At 32.6% G+C, this 25,979-nt stretch overlaps 1 protein-coding gene across 12 annotated transcripts in view; it reads right to left on the minus strand.

Moving 5' to 3' along the window:
- Positions 1–4,054: 4,054 nt before the first annotated feature.
- Argl (Argininosuccinate lyase) overlaps positions 4,055–25,979 on the minus strand; it is a 147,069-nt gene continuing 125,144 nt past the window's right edge. For all 12 annotated transcript variants that reach the window (XM_085817229.1, XM_085817228.1, XM_085817226.1 and 9 more), the window contains 3 exons: positions 14,410–14,490; positions 5,320–5,426; positions 4,055–5,183 (listed from right to left, as the gene is read on the minus strand). In XM_085817229.1, the coding sequence (XP_085673355.1) occupies positions 5,024–5,183; positions 5,320–5,426; positions 14,410–14,490 (348 nt within the window). In that variant the 3' untranslated portion in view covers positions 4,055–5,023. The remainder of the gene's footprint in view (positions 5,184–5,319; positions 5,427–14,409; positions 14,491–25,979) is intronic.

A 25,979-nucleotide genomic window follows, 5' to 3' on the forward strand; every position in this document is an offset into this window, starting at 1 on the left:
TCTTGGCAAAGCAACAAAGTACAGCTCTCAACTATGGTCGGTCGCTTTCGGAACTCCAAGTACTCTCGAGATTCTCCACGCTACAACTCGCAATGCACTCTACGATATACTAGAGTACAGCTCCCGACTCCTCGGTTCAATTGTTCCCAGAGCTCAACACACTAAGATAAAACTCGATGATTCACTAACTTGCAATACACTAAGAGACTCTTTCGGTGCACTCGATGATCAAATCGGCACTCACTGACTGACTATAAACTCGATGGACACTCACTTACTCTCCGCGTACCAGCAGGGTTTATATAGCTTTTGGCTTGCATTCGAAAACATTCTGGGCTAAACGAGTAAGAATTCGTTCCAGAAGGTTCTTCATCTGTCCATGGCATATCACAAATTTTATCACGAAATGGAAGATTTCTCGACAAATGTGGCAACCCTAAACCTGTTTTTCGGGTAAGCTAGTTTATCGCGCCTAGACATTTCGTAAAATTGTTAATATTTACATCTGAAAACAAAATGAAAGCTACAACTCAAAAATAAATTCATGGAATGCAAATAACATTGTCACATAAAAAACACTAATCATTAAAGTCTCTACAATTACTTCTCGTTCAAGAGTGACGTAATAATGGGGATGGTAATACTTTTTCTTTTCAAAAGGATTGAATGCATGTTTTTTCCATTTCTTGGTAACATTCGGGCCAAAAACAAATATCTCGCGAGATGATCTTTCGACTTTGTTACTCCCAGATGCCCTTAGACCTGCTCGTGGCATAAACTTAATAATTTTGTCCCACAAACGACCAATAATTTCCTCACATTTCCTCAATGATCTTGACATTTATAGAGCAGTCAATCTTCTACTTTGTAAACATTTTTCGGAAAGCTTCTTTGAGCATCTAATGCCAGCTACGTCAAAAAGTGGTTTTAAATCCTCACTTCCACTTTGCAAGTTAGATAACTGAGTCTTGTCTATTGAAAGAAGGGGTAGTTCATTCACCTCTGCGTCAGGTAGGAGCAATTTTACGCCTTTCAGCTCCTTTGTTCAGGGCAAAGGGTTACTTTCTTCTTTAGCGAGGGGAGAAATTTCCTCTGCGGCCATAAAGTTATGGCTCCCATTTTCTTTCCGAGTATTTTACTGCGTTTTCATCATTCAACTGATGGAACTCGCATTTACCTGAAAGGAAAGTCCATGGAGTTGATTTTTTTCTAATTTTGCAGTCCTCTGGTTCTCTAGAAGATAATGTCATTAATCAAGCTCGTTTCGAATGACCGCTGCTTTTGTTATTATTCTTCCAAATTTCCCTTTTATTTTGATGTGTGCTAAGGGTAAGCAGATTGGAGCCAGCGCCGGCGCAAGGTTATCCGCCGCCCGCCTGCAAAATAGCTGAAGTCACGCACCCCTTTTTAATTTTTGTATAGGAGAAGGAGGTTTTGAAGAAAGCATTTGTTGATTTTTTGTGTTTCGAGAATAATTTATTTTTCCGTATTTCATATTTAGAAATTTTCCTATAATTTCTTTTGCATCTATCTCTTTGCAGATTTCATTTTCAGTAGCAATCAAAGCTAGATTTATCAATCAAAGCTTTCCTGCGATATGCACTGAAGTGACAAAAGTCATGGGAGACCTCGTAATATTTTCTCGGTCCTTCTTTTGCCCGGCGAAGTGCAGCAACTCGACATGGCATGGACTCAACAAGTCGTTAGAAGTTCCCTGCGGGAATATTGAGCCATGCTGCCTTTATAGACGTCCATAATTGTTAAAGTGTTGACAGTGCAGGGTTTTGGGCACGAACTGACCTCTTGATGAATAAAGATGAAATATTTTAAAAAAATGAAGCTAATGAAAAACTTAAAAAATATCCTTTATGATAACTTTTTCGTGCAGACACCACCTCAACAGCACCAAAACAAAAACAGATACGAGCTGACGGCGAACGTTAACCACATAATAATGCCCCTGTAAATATACCCCAGCACATTCAACAGCTTTATGTGAAGATGTCCTGCCGCACATATTTTTCTTTTTGATGTCACAATGTATAATTGCATTACCTTTTATAATTGAACTATTGTGTACTTCTAATGTTGATTTTTGTTTATTACTATACTCAATCTTGTAAATGTTTCCAATGTTTTTATTGCATTGTTTTTATTTGTTTTAATATATCATCTGTCAACAAAAGCCAGATTTGATAGCCAGATTTGTGGATGATCATCAGTATTATTGAATTCAAAACACATATAAGATAAAGTATTATTTTTCTAAATTTGATAAATTTATCTTGATCACAGACATGAAGTATCTAGTACTACAATCATGTTCTATTTCACCATGTAAGTTGGTTTATTTGATTAGGGCAACATATGTGGAAGCTATGTGTCTAAAAGGAGGGATGGCTTTGTTGTGGACTTTCTAAGGGAAACTGCCACATGGGGAAAACTATGAAAATGTCCATTAGTCTAGAATCAAATCCAGGCTGAACTATCAATGTACTCATGTTTGCTCACTAGATCTAGTAATAAAAGAGAGGCAGACTATATGTTCACTAAGCAAATCCAAGGACAGGAAGAAGGTAATTTTATTCACCCATGCATAATAAAACACCATTTACATGCGTAATAAAACATCTGAAGAGTCCCGACTCTTAATTTCTCTTCAACACTAACTAAAATACCTTGTTATTGAAGAAACAATAATTTTAGCATAAATTTGTACCATCAGTAATTTGGCTCCATTGCTGCGTATCTGCTTTGGCACAAACCAAAACATTCCACATAGATACATTGTTGATCTGATGCCCAACCTGGCGAATCATTATTTATTATACTTTCCTTTCATCGCCGCATGTTTATCAAAACATGACAACTTAAGTAACGACTCATGTAGCAATGCCTAAGCAAATTTTTATGTTCGTAATTGAATAATAGACATAGTAATAGTATGGTAATGTTTTATGTTGACATTAAGCTTGGCGATAATTACAGATTTAAGTTAAATGCGCTAAAAAATGTTGATGAGGAAAAATTTACCAAAAATTTCTTTCCATATGCTAAAAATAGATTTTGTTGACAATACTCATAGACCCAAAGATAACATTTAGGGCTATTTGAATTAAAAATAACTGATTTTTTTATTCGCATAAACCCAGAACCAGCGTGAGGGCTCATATGGACCCACAGAGTCTGCATCAGGCAGTAAGATATCTAGCGCTGACCCTTAATAAGTATATGTCGGAATTTATTTATTCAGAACTCTGATAAGCCTTAAGCGTGTTCAAGAAATAGACCTAAGTATAATAAATAACTAAACTAATACAATTCAGGCTTAATTTGTCTCCGTGCATGACAGAAGCAAGATAAAATTTAACTGAACTACTTGTCATTATTCGCCAAGCTCATGATGCATAGCCAAATATGTATAGTGAACAATAGCTGAATTTGATGATGATAGCCGCAAATTTTACTTTGTAAATTTTGATACCCTTTAGATCAATACTTCATTATTTCATAAATCACAATTTTATCCTTTTTAATTTTATAATTTCTACATGCCATTTTACTAGATTTAAAATGATGATCTAATATCCGGAAAAATCCCTAATCTGGAATCGCCGAAGTCCCGACGATTCTGGATTTCGGACTTTGTACTGTATTATTGATTATTAATGATATCAAGCTATATGGAATTGGATGCAAGTTTGGTACTTCATAAACTCCTGTAAAATTTTCTCATATATTTCTTATGCAAATTAAATCAGAAAGTTGAGGCTAATCATGCTGCAGTTAGAAATGTTTTAATTAGCTAAAAATTCTCCCATATAGTCTGTCTATTAATGATAATACATTAAATTTTAATTGAAATAAAATGTAGCATGACTGCAATTTGAAAGAGAGAATTTCCTAATTTTAAAAATGAATAAAAGGACCTTAAGTTAAACTTTGATTTTTAACTTACGTTTGTGTACATGTGCATGAGTGAAGAATTTGGGGTCTGATGTAGATGATGGTAAGACACCTGAGTAATTTCATATAATGAAGATATAATAACAGCTGGCTGATATAGTTCTTTATCTGAAGTACAACATTACTGAAGTGAATACATATAGTAAAACTGGCATAAAAAGTATACTTGTTATTCAAACATTTTCAAGCACATATTTTGCATAATAATAGCATTACATTTGCAGATACAAAAAAGCATCAGACTACATATTAGCAGGATAAAAAGAGGCATGAGAAAAGCAAAGATGATGTTGCTGATATTAAATTTAGAATGGCAAAGTTATTTTACATCTCAACAGAGAAATACAGTATTGCCTTATTATTACTGATTTATTAAATTTGAGTTTGAATACTACTGGGTAAAAAATTTCAGTTTTATTTTTGCCATTATGTCACATGTATGTGACATCTGTACTGTATAAAAATCATACGACACTGATTAAATTTGCAATGATGCACTTCAGCAAAACATATAAATATATATTTTTTAGAATAGAATGAAGAAATAATCAAATTCAAAAGGAGATTTAAGTTGCTATTACAAACATTATAAAGATATAAAAAGTATTTACATTGCCTTCAGAAATCGCTAAAATTAGAAAACTATGTCCATGTAGAAGAATATAAATATATGAAAGTTTAGAACAGGATTTTTAAACAACTAATAAGACACGAATACTAAATACAGGAGTTTTCTAATTGCTATTGTTATCTTTTTTAGATTAAAATAATAAAATTAATATTTAAAGCATGTTTTGGGGGAAATTAATTTATTCATGATTAAAGATCAGTTTACTAGTAATAGGAAGTAAAATTTGAAATAGCAAATAGAAGAAACTTCTCTCTGGAAAAATGTCTTATTTTACATGCTACATGATAGCAAGCTGTACCATAAATATATGACAATATATATAAAAAAACTCATGGGATACATTTAAAAATTTGACATGTCAATATGATATAAAAAGAAACAGTTCAGAAAATCAACTAAAACATGTAACTAATCTTGAATAACACTCTACACTTGAGTGGTTAAGATCTGTGAATCAGATATCCACTGCTCTAATTGTTGAATTTGAATTTCAATGTTATGCAAGGCAGTGCCACCAAAAGCTTGATATTGTTCGACACTGTGCTCATAATCCCATAGAGATACAACATCCTCCGTAAAATGTCCACTAAAAACATTAAAATCATAAAAATAAAAGAAATTAAAATAAACACAATTACTGTATGCAAGTTTTTGAAATTTTAGTTATTATATCTAAATTTTAAATATGAAAAAGGTTTTCTGAATATTTTGAAACATTTTACCTTATGCTTTTTAATTGAGCAAGTGTAAGCTCTGTGATGCTACAGTTCTCTTTCTCAGCTAATCTAACAACCTCACCGGCAATTTTATGAGCATCTCGAAATGGCACCTGATAATAAATTAATCTCGTATATGAGAATATATTATAAAAAAGATTACTAAAAACATGTGGAAGATAGAAAACCATACTTTACATTGAATAAACTTACAAATTATATTTTATATTTGAAATTCAGTTGCTTTGGGAGGGGGAAGGAAATTTAATACATTTCATTTCATTCTAATTTCTGTAATAAAATGTAATATACTTTATATTTTTCCTTCTCTTTTTGAAATAAAACATTAAATATGTTTCATATATTTATAGCTAATAAAATATTGTTTAACCCTTTCGCAGTCCTCTCCTGTACGCGAAAATTTCCCACCAGCGGCCGTCTGTTTTTTGTAGTGTGTAATGTTGTTTTCTCTATACATCATAATTTTCATAGTGGATGAATGTCAATGAATATTAAGTAAAATTATAAGGAAATAAAGCATAATGGAAAAATAATATCTCTGCTTATTTCTAACAGCAGGATAATTTGATAACATCTGTTCCAGGCGGTCCACTCCTCCCATTTTGTTGTTGTAATCTTTTACAATTATTGGTTTTTTTACAGTTCTTTTCCGTGTTCCAACATCAATCTGAGTTATTATGGGCTGTACTCATTAAACGTATATCCTTCTTGTCTTTCCAATTCACAATCTCATTTTTTCTCTTTTTCTGCTGAGTAGACTTTGAAGCCATCTCTCACTGTCTTGTATCTTATGTAAAATGGTGCAAAAATTCATAAAACCTGGGGCAAATTCAATTGGAAATAGAATGCCTGACTAGTGCTGCCCTCTATGAGGTTTTAGTACAAACAAAAATAAACACTCAAACAAGTAAACATTTAGAAAGCGTTTTAAAATGTAGAAGAACGCTTGTAGCACGTTACAGCCGCCTGCGGAAGTTTCACTTGAACGCACTAGACACATTACAGACGATGAAGAGGTTAATGTTCTATAACAATAGCAAGATTACTTTTTTGGGGGGGGGGTATCGCTCTCAGCCATTTAACTTCTTCTTTACTGCTAATAAAAGAGAAAGGGGGTACAACATGAAGAGCACACATGTGATAGTTTGAGTAGCTTCTTTTAAAGTTTCACAATATTTAATTTACACACTCAAATAAAATATTTTAAAAATTTCTGTACTGTATTAAAACTACGTTTAATTAAAATTTATAAACAGTGCTATGTATAGAAGCTGTAAATACTGACTAGATATATAAAAAATATTATATATGGCATAATTTGGTCTCCTGCTATGGCATTACACATTATAACTGTAGTCTTTAAAAGTATTACTCAAGTTTTCAGATCCCAAGACTGAAACGATGTATTGTATGATTTTATTTATATATTTATATATTATATTGTATGATTTTATTTATATATTTTATTTATATATGTATTCAAACGATGTATTGGATGATTTTATTTATATATTGCAATGCAACATGCAATGTTTAACATTACAAACTGAAGTTAATTTATAGCAAATATTTTACTTGGTTATGAAGTTCAGATATTTGACATTTATGTTTTAAAACAAATATTTCTCAATCTCTTTCATGATGGAATGTTCCGAATAACATTTTTCAAGGTGAAGTACACCATGTGGACTAGATCTAGGAATAAAATAAGCATTTTGAACTATTATCTAATATTGTTTAGAATCCTGCTAATATACAACTTTGTCAAAATTATGAACATCAATCAAATCCTGTTTTGATATTAAATCTAAAGTAATTTCCCGATTTTCTCAAGAATTAGTCAAATATTTATTATTATTCAAGAGTAACTTATTTATATAAAATAAGTTTTCTAACTTAACTACTTTAAGATAAAATTCTAGTAACAGTTTAGATATTTAAGATGGTTTGTGACATAACTGTTATCATTAATTAGCAGAAAATATTATAAAGTATTAATTATAGAGGAAACACTATAATTTAATATGATTTGTTAAATATTACATAATTCTTCATGTCTACTGATATGCATAATTTATAAATATAAAATGTAATGTGTGTGTATCTATATAAATGTATACTCTTTTCTTTTCTTTTCTTTTTTTTTTTTTTTTGTCGTTAAAATATGCAACACCATGAAGCAATCATCAGAAGTGAATGAAATTTGAATAGTGATATAAAGAAGTTATTAAATTCCCAGAGCAATACAAGGATAACAGTCACCAAAAATCAGTATTTGATAAAATTACCATGCACTGCAATAAGAGCTTAAAATTGCTGTGGCATTGAATCAAACAGGTTTCAAATGCATACCTGAAGAAATAGCATTCTATATTGCTTGAGTTCAAGCTCAAAATTTGTTCAATGTAGAATTCCACACAAGTTCATAAAATTATAAGTTCACAGTTTCTAAGAAATCCGTGATTTCAGGCATGTACAATTATTTTTGAATTTGAGTGTATATTTTAAAAAATTATCAGAGAAAAACATTTTACAGAACAGTACTGAGAAAAACATTTTAAAAAATACATCTGAATATTTTGGAAATGAATTTTCAACTAAATTCATTTTTAAAATCTAATGTCTAGCACTGAGATTCTCAACATGTGGTATGCAAAGAAACAAAGTATTTTTAACTACGTAATTCCGAAATCTCGTAAAGAAAAAGAACAATTGATAGAAATTTACGGTGATTGAACTCTGACTGAAGATTTCAAAAATAACACACTTGTAACACACACACCTTTGGCTGAACCCAAAAAAAGAATTTAAAGGCATGTAAAAAAAGAATTTCAAATAAAGCTACTAAATTTTTATTGCCTTTTTGAACAACCTATTTGTATGAACAACAATTTTCTTCCACGCTTTATTTGAAAAATAAATACAGAACAAAATTAAAAGAGAATTTATGGTTAAATTTAACTGAAATAAGATCAGACATGAAGTAATTGATCTATCTTAAACAGGCCCAAATTTTACACTAAATTTTAGAATTAAAGTATTGTAACTTAAATTTTGGTAATTAAAATAGTAGCCAATTTTTAATCTAATATTTTTTATACATGCATATTTAATACAAATAGCCAACAGGTTGTGCAAATGGCAATATATATATATTTTAATATTTATATTGAGAAATTGAAAAATAATCACTGTAAAATGTAGTGGTGGTACTAAAGTTTTTCAATGTTTAATTAGATGGTACACGTTAGTCAAAAGGTTGAGAACCGTGGTTCTAGCATATTATAAAATTACATGCACGCATCAGATTTTAAAGGAGTGATATGAATACATTAATGGTATACAGTTTAGTTTTCAGCTTGTTTAATTATGGCAAAACACTCAAGGGCTATCTAAGGGGCAGAATGCCTTCATAGTGGACTTTCTAAGGGATATTGACTCATATACACGTTAATCATGGGGAAAATCACAAAAAGGTCCATGTTAGGCAGTGCTTTTAGAGCTTCATTGTTGATATTGTTGAATCCCTTTGCTTTCTTCTTTTTAATGCTTTTGATTTTTTCTCTGACCTCTTTTAGAGACGTGAATTGAATAAAATCTCTAAAGTTTCTAATTTGGATAAGATCTACTGTATTATTGATTTTATTTTCGTGTTCTGAATTTTCTTCTTCATGCTTCTCAAATTTTTTGCTTAGGTTAACCACCATTGCTTCTGCGATTTCGTGTTCGGAATAAACTGTCTGACCTGCGTGCGTAATTGGTTGCTATTGTTTGTGCAGAGGGCTTCTGCAATTTTCCAAACTGTATTTTGCTGGATTTCCATATTTTCTAACATATTATTCCAGATAGCGGTACGATGTTTTTGAATTTCTTCCGAGATTCTTCTGTTTAAGTAGTTTATTTGGGCTTTGCCCCTTGGAAATCTTGTTAGGTGCCAGATTTTCCTGTATCTGTTTCTTTTTTTGATAATATCAATAATATAATTAGGCAGTTTATGAAGGTTAAATTTGGTGCTATTGTAGGTTGCTTTAGTAATTGCTTCTTGAATTTTACTATTAAGATTTTCCACATTCTTCTCAATATCCTAAGGGTTACGGGAAGTAGCTTTGCTCAGAATTTTATTTAATTCTTTAGTGTAGATTTCCCAGTTAATTTTATTAATAGGTTTTTGGAGCGGCGGGTAGAAGCCGTAAAACTCAAGGTTCACAGGAAGGTGATTAGAAGAGAGATCTATAACTTCCAATGCCGGTGTGGTTGCGATGTTCCGAAAGAGAAGAATATCAAGAATGTCTCCCATCCCGTCGTGATGATAACAGGTAGGGTCGATTATTCTTAAGTCAATTCTGTATATAATTTTGAAGAATAATTCCATTTCTGTTTGAGGTTCTGCAGTTCCATAATACATTTTTAGTGCTAAGATGCCCTGCAATGAGGGTAGGGAAATTAAATTTGGAGATATTGATCAGAGCATTACTACTGAGTGTGCTGTTTGGAGGATGGTAGACTGCGTTAAATAGGAAAGGGTTTCTGAATCCTGTGTAAACAAGTGCACCCGCGCATTCGATGTTTCCTGTATTATGGATTTCAAAACGAGTACTTTTAATGTGTTTTTTGACGCATATCGCAGTGCCTTCTTTGCCGTTCTAGGCCCGGTCATTCCTCTATACATTAAATCCTGGGATATTGAATTTATGACTAGCAATAAGGTGAGTTTTGTTTAACATCATTATATCAATATTGTGATGAGTCATGTAGTTGATTAATTCTTGTTTCTGCTTTTTAACTCCGTTGGCGTTAAAGAAAGAGACTTTAATAAAATTTGTGGTAGTTGCGATCAGGTTTGTATTCAGCATTATGGGCTTAAAACTCATAGTCAAGGCTCTTAAGTGTTCCACAGCCGCCATGCCGACTTCAATTTTCTGCATTATAGACTTTGCAGTCTTGAATTGGTTGAAGAAAAATTTTACGTTGGTAAATTGTGTTTTAATCCATTTGAAAAAGGAGACTTCATTTCTGTTGCTGTTCGTGTTGTTATTCTCTGCTTGAGTTTGGCTGGTAGTAGTCGCTGTTAACGGCGCCGATGGAAGTGGCGGGAATTCAGCTTCTGTGAGTTGGAAATTAGTGTTCTTTGTATTTCTGTTAGCCGCTTTCTCGGCTTTTTCCTGTTCTATTCTTTTTTGGATATTCTTTGGGTTCTTACTGCATCCACGATAAGACGATATGTGATTTTCTTTGCATAACACGCAGACTACGGGATTAGTTTCCTTCCTGGTTTTGCAAGTGAAAGTTTCATGTGTGTCTGCACATTTTAGGCAGTGTGGTGTATAATTGCACAGTTCCTGTGTGCGTCCATTACCTTTGACATTTATAAGACTGCACAGGGCCTGGCCACGATCTGCAATTCGCCATTTGGATGTCTAATCCACGTAATTTCTTTAGATAAAAAATTTTCTTTTCTTTAGGGTTTCTCTTAACTTCCGCCAGGAAAACCGGAAGATTAATTAAATTGCCGTCTCATACTCTTTTATTTGTTTGATTTTTAGTATTGGAATGCCCGAATTCTTGATTTCTTCAAATAGGATTTCAGTATCTGAGGTATCTGGTAATCTTTTAATGATTGCTTTGATTGGTTTTGGGGAATTTAATTTGAAGGTATGGAAAGGAAGGCCTCGTTTTTTGAGGTGCGCAGTTACTTCTCAGTAGTGATCGGAGTCAAAGACTCGAATTGTTAGGCGGCCACCTTTTAAATTGCCAGTATAGTTTTTTATCTCTAGTTCTTCTATTTCATTTTTAAACTTGTCCCAGTTCCCCTGGAAGTCAGCGAGTACTATTGGTGACATATGCCCCGCAACCTTTTTTGGGATTTCAAAGGGGGCTTCGTTTTCGTCATCCATATTAACTTCGTTATTAAGATTTTTGAATTTATTTTCCTGTGAAGGATAAATTATTTCTGCATTGGAATTGTTCCTCTTGTGTGTTTTACGTGGGGAGATAAATCCCTTGCTATCAGTTTCTTTTTTGCTGCATCTTTTCCCGCTAGCTTTTCTTTTTAGTGGTTTTGAATTCTCATTTTGAATTGGTGAGTTATCACATTTAAATTGAGTTTCTAGTTTAGCTAGATCATTATTAATTATTTTGATATTTGATTCAGTATGTTTGAGCATCTGCTCTGTAAGGAAACGTGCGGGTTGAAGGTCCATGGATTTACTATCTTTTTCGGGACATTTTGCCTTTTCTAAATTCTGTAGGTCCATTTCAATTTTGTTAAGTTTTGCGAATAACTATTCTTTTGTAACGTGCCCTTTGCACTCTTCTGTGTAAACCTCATTAAGAGAAATGTGCTGTATTCTCCTTTTTTCTGTTTTCTCTTTCGTAAAACTAGCTGTGATTTCCTCAAAAACAGCTAAGTATGTTCTATCTTTTACCATAGTATTCTCTTATCGACTGCTCATCCATCGTGCTTAACGCTGCTAACTGAGTTGGCCACGGTAATGCATGTCAAGACAAGAGGAAGAAAAGAAAAGACTTACCCAGACAGGTCTGCAGTAGTAATCCAAAAGCAAGTAATCCACAATGGCATAAAATCCAGAGAAACTTCCCCCCCCCAAAACGCTCAACACTGAAAAATACCCGACCTCATCTCTAGGAGCTCAGCGGTTGAGTGATGACTGACTGACCAGATGAGTGAGAGTGACTGTGACTGGAGTGAGTGACTGTATTTGGAACATTAAACAAAGTCTATATATCCCTATCCCACAGCCAATGAAAATGTTAGCAATGGATTAAAATTATTGTAAAAAATCATGTTATTAGCTACAATAAAATCTCCTAAAGGTCATTCATGTTTGCTCTCCCGCTAAAATGCTCTCCATTAAAATTCCCTAAACAATAAATACATCACTAAAAACCTCTTGTAGATCAATTAAATAAGCATAACTGCAATGACACCAAGAGGCCAAATTCAGTTTGGATTCATCATCTGTCACGAATATGTTCTCAACGAAGAATACTACAGTTTACCACAATAATGGATAAGCATGATGTAATCCTTCGTATGTACATAAATCCAATTAATTCTCTACAAATCATTTAATTTTTCTAAAAAATGATCAAAATTTGGGACTTGTCTTCAATGGGCAGCATACAATATTATATTCTTAAAATTATGGGATTTGGGTATCAAGAAAAGTGTGACTTATGTGAAAATGGATAAACACTGGTTATACAACATGAGATGCAATTTAAGGTTTACTGTATTATGCCTGTAATTTATATATGTTGATTATCTAACAAAATAAAAGGTGATCTGTTCCTTCATGAGAGAAAATCTTGAATATTTCTAACACATGTGGATTGTCATTGTCCTATTGAAATACATTTCCAGGAAAATACTAAATGAAGGGCAAAACTTTGGGCTGCACAACCTCTCAGATGTAATGATTATGAGTGATAGCACCTTCAGCTATTAGCAGATAAGAGTGCTCATTACACCAAACTGTCCCTTTCCCCAAAGACCATCACATTTAGTAACTGCCCAATATGACGCTAGATAATGCACTCCGGAAAATGACATTCACCCCTATACTGTCAATACAATGCATTGCTTTACTCCAAAGTGAAGCAGGATTGATCAGAAAATTCGATATGATACCAATTAGCATATCAGTGGCTGTGTTGATCAGTTGATTGTAGTTCCAGGCATAAAAGATTTTGGCTTTATGTGAATCCTGTGCAAAGTGATGCATCATGCAATTCATGATGTAGCAAGCACTAGTAAGCTATTGAGGCTAGCATATCTTAGCAGTGCTACAACACATACGTGAAAATGGATATTGGCTTTGCAACATGAAACATTATTACATGCAATTAAGGTTTGATATGTTATATTAGTAACTTGTTATGTTGATTATCTAAAATAGTGATCTGTTCCTTCAAACTTCTGCCAGAAGGACTGGCACTAGTCTAGTGAGATCTTTGTCAGTTTTCATCATCAGTGGACTTCTGTAATCGAATATAATGTTTTACTTTGTTTTGGTGTTTATGTCTGCAATGTCCTTTTTTCTTTTGAAAATTTCCATAATTTAAATGTAGGCATTTGATATTGGAGGTCAAAACAAATAAAATGACTCTTTTAATAATTTTAGATATGAAGTTAAAAAAAATAAATAACCTGGAATTTTAGACCTGAAAAATCTAACAAAATATAGAGCTATCTGCTCCTTCAAACTGCTGCTGGAATTACTGATACAAGTTTGCATAAAAACACAAAATATGAGAATTGCTGTTTTAGAACATAAGAAAAAAGAAAATTTTAATTCATAGCATTATTTTATATATATTATTTCACAATAATAAAAAACACAGTTTTAATCTTTAGAGGAAAAAATTATTTCAAAGGAAAAGAAGAAAAGATTTTATACACATTATGTTTTTTCCTTTATTATATTTTCAATCTTTTTTTTTAGTAAAACATAATTTTATCAATCAGTTTGTCTGCAGGTTATGAAATTTGTTCTTTAAGATGCTACAGAAAAATATTACTATTTATGCTGTCCTCAATCTTTACTTATAACTTAATGAATATATCAGACTGCTCCTATACTTTTATCCCAAACCATATTTGACATGCAAATCACACTTTCTACTTACCTTCAAATGACAAACACAATTATTTCCAGCTATGCCCTATATAGAGAGAAAACAGCTATTGCTGTATCAGCTGTTTAATCATGTCTGAATCAGTTGTACAATGTCATCAAAGAGCTAGCCATCATAATTTGTTTAATATTTATTATTATTATTTCTTATTTATTCATATTCATTAAAATATATTTCTTATTAAATGTTTCCTAATATATCCTACTAAAGACATAATATATCTTTAATGCTAAAAAAAGAATAGAAATTCAGTTACACTTGATGCATGACATATCTCTGAATTTTCATTAGAGATATGTCATGCATCATGGATTAAAATTTTCACAATGTTGTTTTATATCATAAGTTTATTTGTATGTGAAAAGATTTCATATTGTGAACATAAAACAATTAAAAACTTGTATTAAAAATACTTACATTCTTTTTAACAAGATAATATGCAATATCAGTTGCAAGCATATCAGGAGATAATGCCGAAAAACATGCTTTTTTGTCAATCTGCAACAAAGATATAATTTGCTTCAAATAAAATCCATATAGCATTTTATCTCAACTCAAAAATAAATAAATAAATAAAAATCGCTTTATTTATTATCTACCAATGCCTTATATAGTTCCATTCACATGTGGTAGTGGAATTGTTTTTATTGTGCAAAGTAACTAAAGGTAATTTGCAGCAAGTGTGTTGCAAATGTCTGGCCATTCAAAAAACAACAACTTTAAATTTGCCAAAGTACTATACATACCCTAATCTGTTTTTATAAAATTTTCATTTCGGTATTGTCCGCTAATACGAGAAAAGAGGCAACGAAGACCAAGTGCACAGCTGATATAATCTCCCGTAAAACTAGCTTTCTTTCTCTCTCAAAAATAATACAGTTGTACAGACACTTTCTAATGAGGCTTGTAAGCTAGACTCTACTTTTCGAATTCAATTTGAACAAGTTCATAACAGAAAAAGTTTTTAATCGAGTTCTTTCATAATCAAATTTTACATAAAATCATTCTGTTTAATAATTTATATATGAATATGCACAAAAAATATAAAACTAATTTTGGTTGTGAAACTTTAATTTTTAAGGAATTTTAATTACTTTCCTGCTGGGGGGGAGATGAAAAAATGTTCCTAACTAAGGTGATGTTTGAATAGTTTTCATGTTCAATAAACTAATGCAAATTCATTATACATAGTTTTCATTCGATTTTACGATTTGTTTTTAGTATTCAATTATGATTTTGTTCAGGAAAGTATGTTTTTCCCCTTACACCTTTAATATTTTTTTTGGTTGATATACTTATATTATATTATATTAAAGATGGTTGATATGCTTATATTATATTATATTAAAGATGGTTGGATATGCTTATATTATATTTTATTAAAGAAGGTTGATATGCTTATATTATATCGAAAGTGATGTTTCCAGAAGTGCTTGAGTGTTAGTTATGTGGCACAGATTACCTGAAAACATTTTTAAAAATCATAAGTTGCTGATTTAAGTGTTCATAACATGAAACACTATTCTTTATATGATATTTATATAGGCATTATGATATTTCTATAGGCGTTTTTTGCTCAGATATTTTTGTTCATAAACTGGAATATTTGTGAAGTGAGAAGTTCATGATTCGAGGTTCCATTGTATAAAAAATTAAATCATCAATTAATTGAAAATTTCAATTTCTGTATTTAAAATCAATTTACCTTCAAATAGGAAAATTCACATGCATTTCCTTAAATTTTCTAAATATTGCAGTGATCTTCATCAATCATTTGAATATCAATAATATTGAAAGAGTTTAAATGCATGCATAATGGGTATTTTGCACTTCTAATTCTTTATATGGAGGCAGGCTATGTATATCATTCTTAGAATATTATTAATAGAATTGAATAGAATAGATTATATTGAATAGAATATTATAGAATTTATTTACATTTGTAACTCCATTATGATGAAGAAGGTATTAATTTTAGAATGTATAAAAATGCTATTTAAACATTTTGATTGAAAGTTGGCTTAGTAGCATTGGTTTAACCCGCGAGCGCCACTGGGTCCAAAGGACCCGCATGATTAAACAAACCTATCTCAAAGCGCACATATTTCATGCAAGTTGTTGAGGTCCAGTGTAGTCATGTTTTAGGTCGACCTCTTTATATTTCCGAAGTTTCTTTGTTGGGACTTTATTCGGAGTCCTGATTTTGATGCTATTGGGTCTTTTAGACCCAGCATGCCTATTAGTGTTACTATTTCACAGCTGATTTGTTACATTATAGAAAACGGCAAAAATGTCACGTTTTTTATTATACAACGAAGAAATATTGCAAAAGTTATCAGAGGCATCAATTGGCGAAGAATGTATTGAAGAAAATAAGGATGGAAGAGATCATGAATTTTTAATTCACATGATTGTGATTCAGGCAGTGATATAGATTCTGAAAATGAGTGTGAGAAAGACATAAATTTTTTGGAGGGGAAAAATTATCGGAAGCCCTCCCCCCCAAAAAAGTAAACAAAAAATGCATCGTTTTGTCCAGCAAAAAAGTACAAAAAAACGAAAACGCGTTTCGCCGAAAAGTATTTTTATTTGGAGCACGCGAAAACACTTTCTTCAATGTGCTGCTCACATTTGTTGTTGCATTTTTATTTGTGTCTATATAATGCTAATAAAGAAAATAAGAATCGACACAGAGTAAATAGTATCGATACAGTACTATTTTTGTTTCCTGTGCTAATAAATAATTAGATTTTTTATTCCTTTAAGAAATTTTGTTTCATAAAAGCATTTGGAGAAATTAAAAATTTTAACTTGCATATTTTTTAAAAATGTTATCACAAAATTTGTTATTAAGAACTGGGTCTTTTGGACCCAGTGCGTGCGCTCGTGTAACTCATATGAGCGTGCGCGCTCGCGGGTTAAATGCAGGGATATGCGGGTTAAATGCGGGATACCTTATACAATACCTTCTTGTAAAATTTTATTTAGATCTAAATTTTAGTAAGGCGGCAGAAATCAAAAAATCTTTTGTGAATGTTATTGATTCAATAAGTTAATGTATGTATGTGCATGGATATTATATGATAACTTCTGAATGCTTTTAGCTGTATTAATCCAATTTGATATAAATGCTCATGAACTCTAACACTGGAAAAGCCTAAGTGCCATGATATAAGTTTTGACATTGATTTCCAAACAGGTAATTAATTTTGGTTTTATATTTCAGGAGCGAAGAGCAAGAAAATAGAAAACATTAGTGAAAGAGAAAGTGAAGAATTTATGAAAGTGTGTGCTTCTCCTATCACTTTATATAAAGCCCTACTTCCATCTCATCACATAATAGTGACACCATCGAGGAATATTGCAACCATGATTTGGGAAGATGGGTAGGATGTTCGTCATCAATGGCCACACATCTAAAGATGAAAATATTAAAATGTTGTTGGACATTTGATGAAAAGTATGATTTTGCAGCAGATGCTATCCTTTAGAAAAGAAAGTTTAGACATGAGTGGCTAAAGACTCATGCTCCTTGGCTCACATATTCAAAAAGTGTAAAAGGAGCATTACGCTTGTACTGTGTTCTTTTCTCTCCTGCTACTGCATCAGTGAAAGGTGTTTTGGGCTCCATCATTATTAAGCCATTCACACATTATCATGCCATGCATGAAGCTTGTAAAAATCACTTTTCAAAATCAGTGGCACAAAGCATCCGTAATTGCTGCCAAGAATTTTCTAGAAAATGAACCTGTAAATGTTAGACTAGTTTCTGGGTACCAAAAAAAGAAATGGAAGAAAATCAAAAACGTAATAAGATCGATAATTTTCACAATCATATTTTGTGGAGGCCATGACCTCTCTCTAAGGGATAAGACGAAACAGGAAGGGAATTTATCAGGATCTGATTCGTCTAAGAATTGAAGCAGGAAATAAAAGTTTACCAAGATATTTCAAGAAAGGTAGTGAAAATGCTACTTATATGTCACCTCGAATCCAGAATGAGTTGATCAGTTTGTGTTGATTGGTGATGAAAGACACTATAGTGCAGGATGCAAGAAAAGCTTCTGCTTACAGCATAATGGCAGATAAAACAAGTGATATATCTTGAAGGAGCAATTGTCAATTGGTATTCGATTTTTTTATGAAGAAAGGATTCCTGTCCGGGAAGAATTCCTAGGATTTATTGAACTAAATACAATTGATGCTCATACTATAGAAAATGAATTAGACATTTTTCTGAAAAGGAAAGGTTTTGATCCAAATAAATGTGTTGGAAAAGGTTACGATGGATGTTCAGCTATGGCAGGGAATGTTAGTAGCATGCAGACAGGGCTGGATTTACGTATAAGCTACACAAGCTATATCTTTGGCCCCCCAAATTAAAATATAGTATAAATAATATTAAAATGTAGTATAACAGATTTATAAAGGGCCCCATATCTCAGCTTAGGGCCTTATCAAGTCTAAATCTGGCTCTGCGTACAGAAGATCTTGAAAGAGAAGTATAAAAAAGTTTTGTTTTTCCTTTGTGCCAGTCATAAACTAAATTTAGATGTGAACAATTTGAACTGCATATCAGAAGTGGGAAACACTTTTGCTACTGTAAAAGCCGTGATAAACTATTTTGTGAATCTGTTCTACGAAGAAGATGTATAGTAAATATTCCAAACTTATGTGACACATGTTGGTCTCAGAAATACAGAATTATTAGTACATTTAAAGCACATTATATAAACATAGTACAGGGAGTGCAAAAGTTACCAAAAGAAGTTAATGCATGTACCAGGAAAATCCCTTCACAATTACATTGTGCTGCAACGGAATCTGAATTTATCGTGTGCATAGGACTAATTGCAAAATATTGCTTTACTAGAACCTGTGGCTAATATTTTACAGTCCAAAAATTTAAATATGCTACAATGTGTAGACCTCATAAACAGAATTTTAATGCTTGTAAAAGTACATCGTAAAGCAACAGATGTTTTATGCCAGGAAATTCTGTCTTTTACAAGTACTATGGCTGAGAGTACTGGCACTGAATTGCAAGCACAGAGAACTGTAAAACTGTAAAAACATCGCTCAAATCATTCAGCATCTACAACAATGAATTCTGGAAAAGGTCTCTTGTTATCCCTTATCTGGATTCCTTAATACTATCACTTATGTGATATCACTGGAAGAAAGGTTTTCCAGCAATAATTTACCAGCATTTTCTTTGTTGTTATTATATCCTGTCAGAGGTGGATAGGGCTGGAGCGATTTTGGGCCGATCACGAAACCTAAACAGCCGAATTGACACAGATGACTCAGCGAGACAGCCCTATGCATGAGGCAGACATGGATGCCCAGACTGTATATCACACAACTCACATAAGCTATGGTAGCTGTAGGATGTAGGGTAGGGCCTATAGTTGACAGTCGTAAAGTAGATTTATGAAAATGTCGTACAGTCATGTTCTAATTTCACAAGCCAGTATTTGAAGAATAAAGAATTAGATTACATTCTAGCATATTATATGATTAAGGAGGCTACAAGCTCTTTAAAAGCCATTTCTAGAAACTTTGATTTAATATTTAAAGCATCAAAGTCATTTGCAATGGATTGCAATAATAATAGGGTTATGATATAATTATAGAAGAAATAAATACATGCTAGAAGATGTTGAAAAGCAAAGCAAATGGAAGATGAAGAATCCTCCGACTATAATTTCAATTGCTCTATCAAACAATTCAAAGTAACTGTCTTTAATTTTATAATGAATAGCACCTTTTCATCGATGGAGTTTAAAGGCAGTAAGTTTAAAGGGCATAGGAAGTTGATTCAGAAGTCAAACAACAAAAATCAGCGTTAATTCACAAAATTTTCACAGGACTAGTTTCGATGGTTTTACCGAACCATCATCTTCAGCTGCAAAACCGCAAATGAACAAGATAGGAAATAATGTTTAGATAAGATAAGAAAGCCTGGACAAGAATAAGCAAGTGGCGCCATCTGTTGGAGAAACCAGAACTAAAACATAATTTCTCTAAAAGCCGAAGGCAAATTTGGATTGGAATTAGGATCGTTAACTAGAACAGAAAGATTTTTATGAATGTGAAATGCCTCTAGAAAATCCAGTTCTCCAATGGAAGATGTTTTTTGAATAATTTTGGCAGCAGAAAAACTGAAAGTGTGGTTTTCGGACAACAATGTTGAGCAACAGAAGACTTCTGTGTTTCCTTTTTTCTAACATATGCCTCATGTTCCTTGACGCGAAATTTTTTAAGGCTCTCTTAGTTTGGCCAATGTAAATTAAACCACACTGGCAAGGAATCCTATAAATACCCCAGGAATTCATATCCGGAATGGGGTCCTTCAGTATGGAACTCGGAATTTTATTCATGGGAGAATAAACAACCCGAAAGTTAAATTTCTGCAAAATATGTGCAAATTTATAGCTAATTGATGGAAAGAAGGGAATGACAACAGAATTTTTATAATCTCCTGATACAAGAGTGTGCCTTTTAGTGTGTTGAAATGAGAATTTTTTAACTGCTTGATTATAATAATGTTGGGTGGAAAGCCCCTGTCAATAGCTATTACTTTTAAATAATTTCGTTCTTCATCAAGGGCTAGTTTGGAGGATCAAACTTGAAGTGCACGGAAAACATAGGAATAAAATGAAGCTAACTTTTGTTTAGTCGGATGACATGATTTAAAGTGTGGTGGAAGGCAAACCGATGAAGGTTTACGGTAAACCGTAGTACTGAAGTTCGATGTGTTACGTGTGACCAGAATGTCGAGAAACGGAAGAGAATTGCAAGTCTCAAGTTCAAAAGTGAACTGAATAGCAGGATCAATAGAATTCATTGTTGAAAGAACATTATTTAAATCATCTTTATTACCTTCAAACAGAGTAAAAGTATCGTCTACGTAGCGGAACCATGCCGGGAAGTTTAAAGTTTCAAACAATTTTGATTCATAATAATGCATGTAGATATCAGCCAGGATGGGACTGAGGGGGCTTCCCATGGCTAATCCCTCAGTTTGTTTGTAATATTTATTTTGGAAAACAAAATGTGTTTGTTTCAAACAGAGTTGAGTGAGAGAAATTAGCTCATCAATTTCGATGCAAGAGAAATGAACTCTGTGAAAATTTTGTGAATTAACGCTGATTTTTGTTGTTTGACTTCTGAATCAGTATTTATTCGGCGTGTTATTGTGTCTTAATTATAGAAGCCCCAAACAGGCTTACATTTTGCTTTCTTTTTTGCACGTGGTGTGGCCGCCATTTTGTGATTGTAGGAGTTTCGGTGAGTACATTTTTGCAATTTTCAAGTTATGTTTATGTTTTGTACATTTGGATATTGTGCTTTGCTTGTCTGATTTCATGCATTTTGCTTACAAACATTTTGTTTTCTATTCATTTCAGTGAGGGATTTTTCTGCTATTTTGTGTGTACTTTATTATTGCTCAGTTAATTTAGTTTGATTTTCTGCATTGTTTATCATGCCTTCATCCGTTAATCGTTTCACTAAATTACGCCTGAAACGGCAAAAATTCCTGAATCATCTTGACTTTTTACTTAAATGTAAATGTAAAAAATTGATCCCCAATTTTATTCAAATCAAATCTAATCAAAAACCTTCGAGACGCGTTTCAAGAATTCTGTTAAATTGCAAACTTGCCTTACTTCGGTCCGTGATAAGGGATACACGTCAACAATTGTCCAAAATTGAACATGAACTCTATAAGCTTCATCTGGAACTCGCTAAAACATATCCAAAATTCACTGCCCTTGAACAAAAGTCTTGGTCTAGAACGGAGAATGCAGTTAACCGTCATAAAAACACCCTTGCAGTTAAATTCAAAAAACTTCTTTTACAGTCTTCCAGTTCAAGTAGTTCAAAAAATCTTCCCATTGTAAACATCAAGCCAATAGTTAATATTTCTAATGTTAGTCTTTCAGAAGAACAAGAGAGAATTCTAAAATATAATTTTAACTTCTCACAAACCTGTAAACCCTCGATTCCAAAGATTTTGGCTCCTATCGAAAAAGCTTTCAAGTTCAGTAAAGTTTCAGATTCACAGAAAGAAATGATTAGGCATCTTATCGCTCATAATGTGAAATTCAATAATAAACCTTTGAAACCAAATCTAACTGCGAGAGAAAGAGCTACAATGCGCGAGATTTATTCTAACCCGGATATTGTCATTTCAAAGGCCGACAAAGGTGGCCAGATAGTCGTCATGGATAAGAACACTTACATCGATGGTGTCACTAAACTCTTAAACGAAGGACCATATAATCTGATCCCTAAAGATCCTTCACCTTCGGACTTATCCAAACTAAAAACTGCGATCAAATCTTCGCAAATCATTTCAAGCAACTTAAAACATTCGCTTATCCCATCTGTTGCGAATTGTGCCAGATTATATGCTCTTCCCAAAATTCATAAAAGTGGTATTCCTTTCCGCCCTATTGTATCAAATTTAGGTACTGCCTCGTATCCATTAGCTAAATATTTAGTTTCTAGATTTTCCACTCTATTAGACAATAACATTTACACCATAAAAAATTCAATAGAGTTTGTAAAAAAGGTTAAAAACATTTCTCCTCGTAATTTACTCATGGTTTCTTTTGATGTAAAATCATTATTCACCAATGTCCCAGTGGAGGGTGCATTAAGATGTCTAGAAACCAGACTTCGCGAATTTCATTTCTCTTGCATCGAAATTGATGAGCTAATTTCTCTCACTCAACTCTGTTTGAAACAAACACATTTTGTTTTCCAAAATAAATATTACAAGCAAACTGAGGGATTAGCCATGGGAAGCCCCCTCAATCCCATCCTGGCTGATATCTACATGCATTATTATGAATCAAAATTGTTTGAAATTTTAAACTTCCCGGCATGGTTCCGCTACGTAGACGATACTTTTACCCTGTTTGAAGGTAATAAAGATGATTTAAATAGAGTTCTTTCAACAATGAATTCTATTGATCCTGCTATTCAGTTCACTTTTGAACTTGAGACTTGCAATTCTCTTCCGTTTCTCGACATTCTGGTCACACGTAACACATCCAACTTCAGTACTACAGTTTACCGTAAACCTTCATCGGTTTGCCTTCCACCACACTTTAAATCATGTCATCCGACTAAACAAAAGTTAGCTTCATTTTATTCCTATGTTTTCCGTGCTCTTCAAGTTTGCTCCTCCAAACTAGCCCTTGATGAAGAACTAAATTATTTAAAAGCAATAGCTATTGACAGGGGCTTTTCACCCAACATTATTAATCAAGCAGTTAAAAAATTCTCATCTCAACACACTAAAAGCCACACTCTTATTTTAGGAGATTATAAAAATTCTGTTGTCATTCCCTTCTTTCCATCAATTAGCTATAAAGTTGCACATATTTTGCAGAAATTTAACTTTCGGGTTGTTTACTCTCCCATCAATAAAATTCCAACTTCTATACTCAAGGACCCCATTCCGGATATGAATTCCTGGGGTATTTATAGGATTCCTTGCCAGTGCGGTTTAATTTACATTGGCCAAACTAAGAGAGCCTTAAAATTTCGCGTCAAAGAACATGAGGCATATGTTAGAAAAAAGGAAACACAGAAGTCTTCTGTTGCTCAACATTGTTGGTCCGAAAATCACACTTTCAATTTTTCTGCTGCCAAAATTATTCAAAAAACATCTTCCATTGGAGAACTGGATTTTCTAGAGGCATTTCACATTCATAAAAATCTTTCTGTTCTAGTTAACGATCCTAATTCCAATCCAAATTTGCCTTCGGCTTTTAGAGAAATTACGTTTTAGTTCTGGTTTCGCCAACAGATGGCGCCACTTGCTTATTCTTGTCCAGGCTTTCTTATCTTATCTAAACATTATTTCCTATCTTGTTCATTTGCGGTTTTGCAGCTGAAGATGATGGTTCGGTAAAACCATCGAAACTAGTCCTGTGAAAATTTTGTGAATTAACGCTGATTTTTGTTGTTTGACTTCTGAATCAGTATTTATTCGGCGTGTTATTGTGTCTTAAGCATAGGAAGTTGTATGAAGATACATCTCTTCTTGATCACAAAAAATTTTAGAAGCCATTGTCGCCAAACTCTTTCGACTAGTTATCTATATTATTAGGGCATTATGCAGGTGTAACAATTGATAATCTTAAGAAAGAATATCAGGACCTAGTAAGTAAATGGAAAATACTAAAAAATGCAATTGAAAATCATTATTTTAAATCTGATACCAATTCAGAATGACAGAGTGCTATTAATGAGCATTCATCCAAAGCGAAATGAAATTTTTGCAAAAACTGCATCTTGTGTGTATATATAAATTACTCTTGAAATATAACTCATATAGTAATGAGTATGCCAATGTCTTTTTCGCTTAGGAGTTTGTACTCACCCTATCTGTAATGCAAACTGAATTTGAAAAAGCTTTTTTAAAATTAAAAATTGTAAAAAAGTAAATTAAGGAGTGCAATGAAGCAAGCTAATTTGAAGTCAATGCTATTGATGAACATATAGAAGGATATTTTAGTTAAAGCAAAAATAGAAAATATAATGGAGGATATATTTACCCAGGGGCCTGGAATTAAAAAATATTTAAATGGCTAATCATGAATCAACCACTACTGTGTTTATATCATTGTTATTTATTGTTTGTAGTTCATTTACATATATATTTATATGATATAATTGCAGCAAAGGAAAAGACGGAGCAGTGTTGAATACATAATACCCAGACAGTATAGAACATAGATCCATATTGAAGAGGAAGAATTCTGATTGAGTAGTATGCTAATATATTGACTTCATAATATCTAAAAAACTTGGCAGTCGAGGTAGTTTTAATTCCATTTTTATTTGCAATTGATATTTGTGGTCACAATCACTTGACACCCTAATCGTGCATGTTCAAGAAAATTGACAGTTTTGATATTGTTGAGATGAAAAGCAGGCCAGTGAAATTACATCCTAGCAGAGCAGAGAGCGAAGTTAAAGTACGTAGTTAACCAATATGGAAGCATGGGAAGAGAAACATTTTGGTTCCCAAGTATTACATCATAAGATCTGTGCAGGCCATGGAAAATAGAATGATCTAGAAATGACACAATCCAGAGAAGTTATTACAATTTTTAAAACAGAGAGGGGGAATTAAAGTTTTATTGTTAGTTTAAATCATAATTTTGATTCACATATTTTTTATCTTACATATATATATGAATAAAGAGTTACTTTTCTGCAGAGGTATATTTTATTTTATAAAATTATTTTTTATGATGATTTATGACATTTCATATGGGGCTTAAGGCCGGCATATTTTTTCTGCCAGGGCCGATTTCTTTGGCCAATCCACCACTGCTCTCCTGTGGCTATACAAAAGATGCCAGTGGAAGGATTTACGAAAAAAGCAGAGTGCTTTTGCAATTTTTATAATTTGAGAAATTTTGACAGTCAAAGAACTCTAGTATAATTTCTGGAAAACGAAGAAACTAGAGATTGATAACATGAAGGAGTTAACTATGGAAGATTTGGCAAAAGCAACAATTTTTTTCCCCCCAGAAATGACATGTACTCTCCTTGTATCTTTGTCTCAACCATGTACTATGTGTATACTTGAGCGCTCATTTAGTATCTGCACAGAGTAAAAATTTGGTTGCACTCAACAAAGACAGAGAGTTGCTTAAATGGGCTTTGTATGTTAAGTGAGCATTGAAAGCTTGTCTAAGAAACAAGAATAGAAAAAGAAAAAGAAGTTTTAGGACGATTTAGTTCAGACAGCAGCAAAATTATTGTAATATAAATTAAAGACCATGTAAAAAAGTGTTCAGAAGTCCCTTTATTCCTTTCAACGATCTGTATAAACTTATGTATTCCAGTTTCGTTATCTATTTGCTCATTTATTTGACTGAAGGAAAGCTGTCTTAGAGAAGAATATTTTTAGGTAAACTGGCTTGTATTCAATTTATAATACATGAGGAGAAAAA

The sequence above is a fragment of the Stegodyphus dumicola genome, chromosome 5 (assembly GCF_044657685.1).
Source record: "Stegodyphus dumicola isolate Sdum_Otavi_A_Nest chromosome 5, ASM4465768v1".
Classification (NCBI taxonomy): domain Eukaryota; kingdom Metazoa; phylum Arthropoda; class Arachnida; order Araneae; family Eresidae; genus Stegodyphus; species Stegodyphus dumicola.